The sequence below is a fragment of the Gopherus evgoodei genome, chromosome 23, assembly GCF_007399415.2.
Source record: "Gopherus evgoodei ecotype Sinaloan lineage chromosome 23, rGopEvg1_v1.p, whole genome shotgun sequence".
NCBI lineage: Eukaryota > Metazoa > Chordata > Testudines > Testudinidae > Gopherus > Gopherus evgoodei.
Window position 1 is genome coordinate 7,145,572 of NC_044344.1, and position 12,692 is coordinate 7,158,263.

The window sequence follows — 12,692 nt, forward strand, 5'->3', positions numbered from 1 at the left end:
CCTCTCTAAAAATGGTCCCTTCAATAATGTTATTAAATGTTTATATAGTGTCCAGTTCTGTACAATAGAGATAGCTAAGAATTGACTTTATTTATTTAGAATATAGATAATTCTTTTTAAAGCCTATAAAGTGTGGCACCTCTTACTGCATTTTTTTATTTTGTTTTTTTTAGCTTAAATTGTGCTTTCATCTCCAGTCTGACCCTTGCAAGGGTGGATGAGAGGGAAGACGCAGAGACAATTATTTCTCCTTCTCTATCATCTGGGCATGTAGAAAAATCCAACCTTGATGTGGATAAAGCCAAGTGGTTTTTTTGAAGTCCTGCCAGCTGAGATGTTCTTCCAGAGTCCTCAAGGAGACACCCCACAAACAGCTCGCCCAGGAAGGTAAAAAAACCAGTTGTGCTGTTCTTGGACGCTTGGAGATGAGTCGTGTCTCTTGGCCTTTGTCCAGACGAGAGGTGAGTTTCTGGCAGAGAGTTCCAGATGGAAGAATCTTCCCATTCACTGTGCCTGGCAGTGGTGGGTGGGATGGTGGTGCAGGGGGGCCGGGGACCCTGTGGAAAGTCAGGGTGGGGTGAAAAGGAATTGGCAATGCTGAAGCTTTCCCGAGAAATAAAAATCCAAAACCTCTTCCCCAAGCCTGCCCCCCACCCGCTGCCACTCCTGCCTGGCTTGTGGGTTGTCCTCTGATCCTTTTAACCCTTTGCAGCTCTGCTGGTCCTGAGACGGGCTGGAATGTTTGTGTGTGTCTGCCTTTGTCCTGGAAACAAACCCACGGTTTAAGAAGGGTCTGGCCACGGCGGTGATGATTTCCTCTTGCTCCCCTGGTCCGAGGAAGCTGGAGGTTAGTACACTGCCCCCGGATTGGGAGGCCCGGAAGATGTATGATGCATGGTGTTAGTGGGCAAAGCCTGATGCGGTAAGTGAGGTCCGCTGAGATTCTGGTGGTGGTACCAGGGGTTGTGCTGCTCCTCCAGGTAGCTTGGGGAAGAGCTGTAGGGGAGCTGCTGGGGGAGCTGGTTCCTGCTGGAAGGGTTGCTGTGAGAGTTACTGTCCCAGAGGGCAGGGGAAGGCGGAGAATTGCAGGCCATGGAGTCGCTGTTATTGGGGCTGTGTTCTGAGGGCACTTCCCCATTTTTGTAGAGTTTCTTGAACTTGGATCTCCGGTTCTGGAACCAGATTTTCACCTAGAGATGGAAGGAAGGGAAGGAAGTGTGACTTTCTGGGTCCCTTTGACGTACACGGGCAATACACCACCAAAGGGAGGCGGGGGAGGGGAACGGGGGACAAATGGAGTGGCGCGTGAACAAGAATGTCGCCGTGTGGGCGGATTTGCTTCTCTGTTTAGCCTAAGGTGCAGGGAGGGGTTTGTCCCCAAAACAGGCTGACGCTTTGACAGCTAATGACAAGTTCCTTTCGGACATTTATAAGTGGCCCTGTTGCTACAAAAGTCACCAGGGCAGTGACGAAACTAGGACTGGGGCAAACCTGCTGTGGTTCATTTCAAATACGTTAGTAGGTTCCTGTTCCACTTAACGAGCTGCTGGGGAAGGAGGAGAGAGGAGGAGACAGAGAGAGAAATTGAGGGGGTGGAGAGGAAGAAGGTGGGTGAGATGGAGAAGGCAGATGTATCCAGTGTGACAGGGAGAACCAGGAAGGAGACGATAGAACACCCTACAAAGAGCCAAACAAACATTCGGTGTTGCCAAATCCTCGCAATGTCGCGTGTTTTTCTAAAGCCCCATCTCCTCGCATCCTGTGATTAAGTGAGAAGCTCCATTCTCATTTCAAAATAAAGTTTCTAGCCCTCAAGGTGGCAGAGAAGAGCCTGCCAACACGGCCTGACTGTTCCCGACAGGCTCAGAACACCCCAAAATAATGCTTACGAGAAATCTCGTGAGTTTTAAGAGAAGCTTGTGATTTTGGGGGGAGGCCTGACTCATGATTTCTGAACACTTGGGGTTGGCACTACTGTAGTATTTATCTGTGTATGGAGCACCCACACTTTATGCCACATATGGGGCACTCATGTTCAATTTAAGGGGATCTTTCACGCACAATACACACCCCACTAGAAAAGCACAGAAATCATAAATCCCCCCTGGTGACCCAAGGGAATACATCAGAATGAAAACACAAGGTAGTAGTTTAACGCCCCTGAAAAACACTGCTTTCCACATCCAGAGACCCTCCAGCTCCCATCAGGGGCTCGGGCGTGCCTCGTTAAAGCTTTTCTGGCATTTCCTTTGTTTCCAGAGACAAAAAGCAGCGTGCAGTGCAGAATCCCTAACCACGTTAAAACAAACCAACCAACAACAACAACAACAAAACCCCCTAACAAATCAACCCGCTTTTAAAGACGGGAGTGAAAAAGAAACAGCTCCCCATCATGTCGCAATCCCTCAGCGGGTGGAAGGCCCTTATGGTACAGAACATCTGCTCTTGGGCTAGCAGCCCACGGAAACATGCTGACCTGGAACTTTATTTAGATCTGGGCAATTAAAACAAGCCTCTTGTCACCATCTCTGACCAGCCCCGCATTCCTAACTCCAGCGATGCTCCTGTTGACATGAGAGGAAGCCTGGCCCGTAAGGGACAGCAGAAGCAGCCCTTTACGCCACTTGTTATGGGCGGGGCTGGATGTGACCCTCCTCAGAGTTTGGAGGTGTTCCAATTTTCGGGTGAGGGATGAGGGCGGTTCACTCATCTCAGATCTGGAGGTGGAGGGAAGCTGTTCAGACTCCTTTCTATTGATCTTTCCCTTTACAAAGAGAAGTCACTAGTGTCACAAGAGCCACCCACCCACACGTGGATACTGTAGCATTCTAATGTGACGATCACGTACGGGTAGAGGAGTGGGGCATAATCTCTTTTAGACTCCACCATTTCAAGCTTTAACTTTCTATCAATGGAACTGAGGAGCCTAAATACCTTTGAGGTTCTGGGCCTAACGTATTAAAAGACTCTTTAAAAAACACACACACACACCTGTAAGAACTTGAGCATATTTACAAGCACAACACGCATACAGAGAAATGAGGTCTGGAACCCCTGACTTTGGGGTCTACACTAGATTACCCCTAACTAAAATCCCACTGACCCAAGTGCTGTTAGCATCCATAGATATGGTCCTACCCATTCCAGCCCAAAGGCTGCTCTGGTATAAATTAGTGGTTGAATTCTGATGAGACAATAAAAAAAAAAAATCCAGACAGGACCCAAAGATCCGTCACTGCCCAGAGAGAGGAAAGGATACTTCTTCCTGGTTTTCTAGGTCAACTAGGCCAGGGGTTCTTAACCTATTGTCCGCAGATGTCTAGGGGGTCCACGGAAGGTTGTTGCTATGACCCCTGGGGAAATCTAAGATTTCCAAAGTGGGCCTGCACCTCCGCTTGAAATTTTGTAGGGGTCTGCAAATGAAAAACGGTTGAGAACCACTGAACTGGCCTCTTTGGCCCATCAGAGCTAAACTGTGCCGGGAATCCAGTGAGTAGCCACAAAGGGGAAAGAACTCCGAATTGAAGCTGGTTCTGTGGACCTGATCCAAATCAGTGAGCTATAGATTGGGCCCTGAACCTTTAAGAATGGCTCATCTTGGGGGAGGTAGAGAAATCTCCCCCATCAGGGCGGGGAGAAGAAACAAAACCAATCCATTTATCCACATTTATCTGGTCCCAGTTGGGATGGCTGGCCTAAATCAGGAGTAACCCTAAGTCAATGGGCCTCTCTTTTCCCTCCCCGTGGTTGAGCACGGCAGTAGGAAATGTGTCCAAAGGCCTACAGAAAACCCACCTTTTTGTTCCCACTGTCTCAGACAGCCGGCTCGTCCACAATGGGTCCCTGTCTGAATATGTAAGTGCTTTAATATAAGCCCAGTAAACCCAGGGGGTGTACAGAGTTGTCAACAGGTGCACTCTCTCTCGTTCCCCCGCGCGCACAGAGGGGAAGGATTGTTTATTCTTTTTGAAGTTACCTGCGTCTGAGTCAGCCCCAACTGAGCAGCCAGCTCGGCTCTCTCGGGCAGAGCCAGGTACTGGGCTTTTTGAAACCTCCTCTGCAGAGCTGCCAGCTGGTAGCTGGAGTAAATGGTTCTGGGCTTTCGGATCTTTTTGGGTTTCCCGTTGACCATCCTCACCTCTGATTCCGGTTCTTCCTTCACTGAGACTGGAAGTGAAAAAGGAATACGTCAGAATCTCAGCAGTTGGATTCTTCCTGCCCCCCACCCCCTCCAAATGTTGTAAAAAACAACCCAAGTCTTTGGAGGTGGTTTCTGACCCTTACCCTTACAGGGGAGAGAGAAGGGAGGGGTGGGATTTAAGCCTCCATTTAGAAAACTTCACCTCCTGGACAAATGTCCCGATTTTATAGGAACAGTCCCAATTTTTGGGTCTTTCTCTTATATATTACCCCCACCCCCATCCCGCTTTTTCACACTTGCTCTCTGGTCCCCCTACAAACACATCAAGGCTGTGGAGCTAGAAGTGACAGGGCCGGGCCAGCCTGGGCGAAAGGACTCCAGAATTGTATGTATGGCGAGTGGAAACAATTGTAGAGGAGTTAAGGGCTCCTTACTTGGAGAAGTCACTGAACAGACTCCAGGTAAAAGATTTCAGGAACGCAGCAAGACCAGGGGGTTTGAGGGGTTGTTCTTTGGCATGTGAGGTCTTTCATTTCTCTCTCTCCCCCTCTGGGTTTCCTTCTCTCTCTCTTTGGTGTGTTTTTCTCTTCTTTTAGCTCTCTCTCCCTCTCTCTCTTTTCCTTTGGTACATTCTGGCTTGCCTTTTCCTTCTCCTGTCCCTGGCCACTTCTTCCTCTGGTCCATTTTGCTAACTCCCCAAACTTCCCTCTCACCCCAACCTGCCTGGTTCTTTGCCCAGGGGCTCCCCACCTGGTTCTGATCTGCTGAAAACCGACTGGTTCTCAGAGTCGGCCCCTCTCTTCCTCTCCCAGCCCGTAGGGTGGGTTGTGACAAGCCCGTCTCTAAAGCTGTCTCAGGTCTCAGCTACCTGGATGTTTCCCAGGCTTTATTTGGGGGGGAGGGGGAGGGAGAATTGTTCAATAAGTGGAAATCAGAGTAGGATCGATTTCTCCCTCTCCCTGCATCCCTTTCTTTTAGGGCAGCAGATTCTAGGCTTCTCTGATCTTCCAGCTTTCCTATAATCTCCCAGCACCTCAGACTCACTTTAAAAACCACAAGATTATTCACAAATAAAACACCATTCCACCCCTACTTCCCTCCCCCAGAGCTCCAACCTAACCATCATCTTCCTGTCCAGTCATGACATGGGTCATTCTCTCTGCCCCAGAGAGACAACCTATTCCCCGTCCCCCCCATGGTTCTCCTTTTTCATCAACTAAGTTGAGTTGTCCCGAAGTTTCTTAAGATTTCAGGGGCAAAGGTGAGTGGGAGAGAGCTGGGGGGGTGGGGATTGGGAGGGATAAATAGCCACCCTGACTGGTGGCACAGAAAATAAAGGTCAGGAATTTGCCAGAGACAAGAGGGAGAGTGTGTGGGTGAGTGAGAAAAGCAGTCTTTTAAATCGGAGCTGGAGTTCAGAAAGTTTTGGGTGGAAACCTAGATCTAGCAAACAAGCCCCCCCAACACCCTCAGCAACTCCCTCCCTCCCACCACCCCACTTTTGTGCGCTCCAAGAGGCAGTCGTGTTTGTGTGTGTGTGTGTGTGTTGTTGACAAGAACTTTCCTCTCATTCGAATACATGGGCATGGGGGAAGAACTGTTACTGACTCCAAGAAGTGACTCCTTTTCACACCAGCCCCCCCATCTCCAGACATCCACCCCTGTCCCCCTGGTCACTAGGGTGGGGGGGCTCCTTACCTGCTTCCTGGGCCGGCAACTGCTGCTCCCTGAAATGCCCATACTGTCTGTAGGAGGGGCTGTAGGGGTAGTCGGCCTTGGGGGGGTAAGTCCCAGCCCCCGCGAGCCCGTTGAGGCTGAACTGGTGGTGGTAGGAGTAGTGGTTGACGGGCTGGCTGTAGGGCTGGCTGGGGTAGTAGTCATGCTGGCTGTGGGGGGCGCTGTAGTAGCCCAGGTCGGTGACCGAGGACTCGGGCAAGGTGGGGGAATCCTTGGAGCAGCTCAGGGAGCTGGAGAGGTCGGTCAGGATGCTGGTGATCTTCTTGTCAAAGGAGCCACTCATGGTGCAGCAGGAGGCAGGGGCAAGTGGGATCCAGTCCTCTCCCCTGGCCGGAGCCTCTGGAAAAGCAAGAGAGCCGCTGGGGCGCACGTGTGGGTCTCTGTCACTCCCCAAAGGGGTCAGGCGAGCATTCCTCCTCCAGGCCAGCCGCTGAGAGCTCCACGGGTGGTGGCTGCTACGAGGCGACTAAGCAAAACTCCCCAGCCCAGCCAGCCTGCTTCAAGCCTTTAATTATGGTGCAGGGCAGGGTGGATGCTGCGTGCCGATTGGCTCCAGAAATATTGCCTGGGAGGCAAAACAGACTTTTTTTTTCTTTTCTTTTCCTTTTTTTTTTTTTTTTTGGAACAACAAAGAGTGGGTGAAAAAAAAATTAAAGCTCCCAGCCGCCCTGTCTGCCGAACTCCTGCAGGGAGCCAGGGGGCAGCTGCTCGGCCACAGCCTCAGATCTTGGGCTATGGGGGGGGGGGGCTATAAGTGCCTGGGGGTCCAGAGGGATACATGGAGATGGGTGTGGGTGGGTGGGGGTCCTTTAGGTGTCCATAAGAGCATATGTGCATAAGTGCCAATTTGGGGGGGTGTTTTTAGGGGTGAGGGTGTTTGTGGCTAGGACTCAGGGTAGGTCTATGGGGGTCAGAGGAGTATGTCTAAAACTATCTGGGTAGGTCTGTGGGGGGTGTCTGTGAAGGAATCTGGGGAGCATCTAGAGAGGTCTGTGTAGTCTGTGGGCTGTACATATGTTTATAGGGGTCTGTGTAGATCGTGGAGGTGTGTGTCTGTAGGGGGTCTGTGTAATTTTGTGGAGGCATAGACTGTAGGGGTTTGTGTAGATCTGAGTATGTCTATAGGGGTCTGTGTAGGTCTGTGAGATGTCTGCGTAGGTCAGTGGGGGGTGTCTATAGGGGTCTGTGGGGTGTCTGCATAAGTCAATAGGGGTGTTTGTAGGGATATGTGTAGGTCTTTGAGGTGTCTGCATAGGTCAATGGGGGTGTCTATAGGGGTCTGTGTAGGTCTGTGGGGGGTGTCTATAGAGGTCTGTGTTGGTCTGTGGGGGGTGACTGTAGGTCTGTTAGGATGTCTATATGGGTCTGTGTAGATCTGTGGGGGTGTCTATAGGGTTCTATGTAGGTCTGCGGGAGGGTGACTGTGTAGGTCTGTGGGGTGTCTGTGGGGGTGTCTACAGGGCTATGTATAGGTCTGGCGGGGGTTGTGGGACGGTATGTGCTGGGGTGGATGAGGGTAACCATGTCCATGGGGTGCCCATTAGTTAAAGCTCTAGGAGGCTTTGTCCCTACTGTTAACCCCCCCCCCCCCCAAATGCACCTGAGTTTCCAAAAGCAGCAACCCGGGCAGGTGGCCTCTTGCCGTCCTGGCCACTGCACTTCTGGGCCTGGCTATGAGTCTGCTCCTAGCTCCCGTTTGCTCCTCTCGTGAGAACATCTGCTCCCGGAGTCCTTTCGCCCGGACCGGCCTAGCCCTGCCCCAAGCCCTGCAGCATTCTTCAAGGGCAAACCTCCTGTGCTGAGCTCCAGGGGCTGCCTCCCCCTGTCCTGCCGCTCCCAGGACTGGGGATCCTTTCATCTCTCCCCACCACCATGAGGTCTAATCTGGCATCTGAACATTCATTTTCCCTCCAAAATCAGGTAAACGAGAGCTAGTGGGTTCACTCCAGCCTTCCATATGCCCTGCTTTGAATGGGCCATACTCCTCCTATAACGCCCTGACCTGCTAGGGGAACATGCATTTTGCAATCAGAACTCTTGGGGAAATCCTTGCATTCCCCCTTCTCTTCGAAATGGGACAGGGCATAATTAATATGTTTCCCTGTTAATTCATGACCTTGTTTCGTCATGTGCTTCTCCACTCTGAATGGTCCAGGGGGAAGCCAGTTCGGAAAGTCACTCGTGGCCCATTTTATTCCTCTTTCCAGAGAGATCTCCCCGTTTTTCCTTCTCTCTTTTCCCATCTGATCACACACAGACCTTCAGTCTCTACCTGTGTTTCCCTTCCCTAAACCTCAGAGACAAACTCTACTCTTCAGTATTGGCCCTGCAAAATACAGCCTGCCTGGGATGCACAGTGCAAGTCCGCCGCCTGCTGGGAACTCCGAGGCACTGCAGCAGGTGTGTTCTCAACCAGTCGCATCCTTCGGGGGAGCAGGGCAGTATTTAAAAACTTTTATTAAAGCTAATATTTAAAATCAAGCTTACATAAGTTAAAAAGGAAGGTACTGGACATCTGGGATCAGGCTTGAGTTAGGAGAGATTACAAGTATCGGTTACAAGATACAGACATAGTACAGAACCAGCACAGACTCAGATTGGGGTGCAGGAGTTTTTAAAGCGTCAGTGAATATTATACTCGATTCAAAACTCCTCCATGGCTTGGCCTGGCTTTTTAAAAAACGAATGTGTGGCCCAGGCTCCAGATGAGGAGTACATGCAGGAAAAACAGCAGCGGAAAAATCTTGCTGGGAGGTAGGATTTTTGGTCTCTCTCATCACATAATAAATATTTATCATCCCAGTTGCAAGTCTGCGCGTTGGTATTGAATTAAACTGAGCAATGGGACTAAATAGGAGCTTCAAATGAGCACAGAAACCTGGGCTTGGCATATTTAGTTGATCCAAGAGAAAGTTAAGAGGTAACGTGACTGTGGTCTATAGCGGGGGTCCTCAAACTTTTTCTCTCCCCCCCACATGATATAAAAATTCCATGGTCCACCTGTGCCACAACAACTGTTTTTCTGCATATCCAGTAGATTTAAAGCCACCAGCATTAGAGGGTAGCAGGCAGGGCAGTTGCCCAGGGCCCCATGCACCGGGGGCCCCAGGAAGCTACATTGCTCAGGCTTCAGCTTCAGCCCTGGGTGGCGGGACTCAGGTTTTGACTTTCTGCCCTGGGCCCCAGTGAGTCTAAGGCTGGCTCCTCTCTGGTTGGCGGACCCTGCCCCAAAATCTGCCCCTGGCCCCCCAGGGGGCCCGGCGCCGTATTGAGAACCCCTGGTCTCCAGCTAACTCCCTGGGGAAGAGATTACAGAGAGTAGCAGCAAAAGGCATAAGGAGAGCCAATGGCTGGACGATGAAGCTAGACAAATTCCAGCTAGAAATAAAGTGCCTATTTTTAACGGCATAATTAACCACTGGAACAACATGGGGGCTTCTCCATCTTTAAATAAAGCCAGGAGCTGTTTCTCAACAATATGGAGGCTTGGCAGAACTCGATTTTTATTTTTTTATAACTTGGACGGCCGATATCAATGTTTATTTTTAAGCCCTTTTTAATTTTGATTATTTACATTTTCACAGCTGTGAGAAATTATGGGGTTTAAGCATTTTTCTGGCCAATTTAAGTGTTCACAGTCGCAGGTAATTACCAAAGGGGGAAGGGATCAGACAATGGGGGGGGAGGCAATCATTATTTAGTAGCGGCGATTCAGAAAGTTAAAGCTTTGTAACTGTTAAAACAGCCTCAAAATATACAAAGTCAATATCCTTGCATCCCTAATAACTTCTTAGGAAGCATTTTGCCTGTCTGTACTTTTAAATTATGACTGATGGGGAAAAAAATTAATCAGTTTGTGTGTGTGTACAAATCGAATCCCTCCAAGCCTAGCGACATGCTATCGGTCAAATGGAAGTTAGGACCTTGATGCGGGAATTACTGGGTGAGATTCTCTGGCTTGTTATGCAGAAGGTGAGACTAGATAATGGCCCCATCGATAAATAGCTCTAGCTGGGATCAGAAGCACTTTCCCCTGCTTTGTAGTCCAGTTCTGACTATCTGTATGGCAGTAACACCCAGGAGCCCGAGTCATGGCCCTGGCGCTCCCTGCCTTGGCACTGTACAGCCACAGAACAAAGACATGCTCCCTGCTCCAGAGCATGAACGATCCAAGGATAAGACTAGAGACAACAGGTGGGTGCAGACAGATGAGGGGGTACAAGGGGGGGACAGTTCAGAAAGTCAGAAATTCTCATGGGACAGCAGGAATTCTGTTTGCTAACCCAGGGGCTGTCATGATGTGTGTGGCCAGTAGTTACAAGACTGCGGCATGTGTAGCTACATGTGTGCACAGCAAAAAAACACCATCCGGCACATTACATCTTTTGACCAGCAAGGCAGTAAAAAAATCATCCAGCCGGGCCAGTTAAAAATTGGCCAAGGGGCAACCCTCTATGTAACTATGGGAGGAGGGATAGCTCAGTGATTTGAGGACTGGCCTGCTAAACCCAGGGTTAGGAGTTCAGCCCTTGAAGGGCCTACTCTGGGGGAAAATCAAGAATTAGTCCTGCTAGTGAAGGCAGGAGGTTGGACTCAAGTCCCTTTCAGTTCTATGAGATAGGTGTCTCTCTCCATATATTTATTTATATGATGTACAGATGCCAAGGGGCAGCTCATTGTAATGCCAGATGCCAAGCTGGTGGCACTAAGACACAATCCATTCATAGGGATCCACTCTCAGAACAATGGGTCTGCTATAGGGAATGGTCAGTGCAGGGAACTGGACTTCCCTGTTTGGTCCAGGGTTGGGGGAGTAGGGTCCCACCCCCCAGCTAAATCACCTGACTGAGGTTCTGAAGCTGACCAGTGACATCACATGACAGAGGGGAATGAAACTATTTTTAAGGGCAGGTTCTGCTCCCCTGCCTCTCAATGTCCAACCATCAGCCAACGAGAGAAGCAGGACTGCAGGAAAGGCTTCCAGTGACCTGAACTCCGCCGCAGAAGGGGTGAGTAGTTTCCCCCTCAGGGGCCTTTGATGTTTTACCTAAAGATCTGTAGCTCCTGGGTACTCTTTGAGAGGCAATGTGCCTGTGGGTTTAGGGACCTGGTGTTCCTTACCTGGCTTGCTGTGGGGTCACCAAAGAGTTAAGCTATTAACCAGAGCAGTGATGCTGGGGGAAGCATGCAGAAGTGACTGGGGGGCTTGGGAGGTCAGAACACGGGTTTCAGGGCCTAGGGCAGTCGGTCAAGGAAAGGGGGCAGACAGGTGATCTGCCCCCTGGAAACATGCCTTAGAGGCTCCCAGTTACAATGTTTGGGGCTGCTCAGACCCAGCTGGCTTGGAAGCATGTGAGCTCCAAGGTGGATCCAATTTCAACAGGCTGGTGGCTGTCCGCTTGAGGAACTCAGCCCGGTCTGTAACACACGGACTGGGTGCACAGCGCCGAGAGGGGGTGGGGAGCTGAGAACGTGCATGCTCACTGCCTGGCACAGACCTACAATGCAGAGACCAGGGTGAGGGGCTGGGAATGGGCATACTCACTATCTGGCACAGAGCTACAATGCAGAGACTGGGGTGGGGAGCTGAGAACGTGCATGCTTGTTGCCTGGCACAGAGCTAAAATGCAGAGACCAGGGTAAGGGGCTGGAAATGGACATGGTCACTGCCTGGCACAGAGCTACAATGCAGAGACCAGGGTGGGGAGCTGAGAACGTGTATACTTGTTGCATGGCACAGAGCTACAATGCAGAGACGAGGGTGGGGAGCTGAGAACGTGCATGCTCGTTGCCTGGCACAGACCTACAATGCAGAGACCAGGGTGGGGAGCTGAGAACGTGTATACTTGTTGCATGGCACAGACCTACAATGCAGAGACCAGGGTGAGGGGCTGGGAATGGACATGGTCACTGCCTGGCACAGAGCTACAGTGCAGAGATCAGGGTGAGGGGCTGGGAATGGCATGGTCACTGCCTGGCACAGAGCTACAGTGCAGAGATCAGGGTGAGGGGCTGGGAATGGCATGGTCACTGCCTGGCACAGAGCTACAGTGCAGAGATCAGGGTGAGGGGCTGGGAATGGGCATGTTCACTGCCTGGCACAGAGCTACAGTGCAGAGATCAAGGTGAGGGGCTGGGAATGGCATGGTCACTGCCTGGCACAGATCTACAATGCAGAGATCAGGGTGAGGGGCTGGGAATGGCATGGTCACTGCCTGGCACAGAGCTACAGTGCAGAGATCAGGATGAGGGGCTGGGAATGGCATGGTCACTGCCTGACACAGAGCTACAGCGCAGAGATCAGGGTGAGGGGCTGGGAATGGCATGGTCACTGCCTGGCACAGAGCTACAGCGCAGAGACGGGGTGGGGCACAGTACACAGCACTCGGATTGTAGCTGACAGCTGAGAACAGGTACCTTACAAGCATGCCCCAAGTGCACGGTGCTGAGACGAGGGAGGAGAGGAGCCTGGGCAAACTCAGGGCATGGCACAAGCCCACAGGGGCTGTGCTTATGGCCAGGGGAGGGGGGAGCAAGTCCACCCCCTGAGACGGCCAGAGAAGTCCAAGCTTCTCAGAACTATCCTCAGCCACACAAAGTGTCAGGGAACAATCTCTCATGGAGATGAATGGGCCACTTCACGCCGTTGAGCCTCCAACGATGCGTAGAGCTTTTCCCCTGTGCAACAGGCACAGATTTGGGATTGGGTCTCTGCATGTCCCCTCTTCTGCCACTGCCTGCTGCTGGGTGAGACCTGCCTCCTCCGCGCTGTGGCCGGGGGGAGCCCAGGAGGGGAGCAGCCCAGGACCGGAAC

The 12,692-nt window shown here is 51.3% G+C and overlaps 1 protein-coding gene across 1 annotated transcript; it reads right to left on the bottom strand.

The window, feature by feature from the left end:
• Nucleotides 1-254: 254 nt before the first annotated feature.
• DLX3 (distal-less homeobox 3) lies at nucleotides 255-6,161 on the bottom strand. Its single transcript, XM_030541515.1, has 3 exons — nucleotides 5,840-6,161; nucleotides 3,977-4,167; nucleotides 255-1,190 (listed from the first exon to the last, which is right to left on the bottom strand). The coding sequence occupies exons 1-3, from the start codon at nucleotides 6,159-6,161 to the stop codon at nucleotides 849-851; spliced, it is 855 nt and encodes a 284-aa protein (XP_030397375.1). The 3' UTR covers nucleotides 255-848.
• Between the last annotated feature and the right edge of the window lie 6,531 nt (nucleotides 6,162-12,692).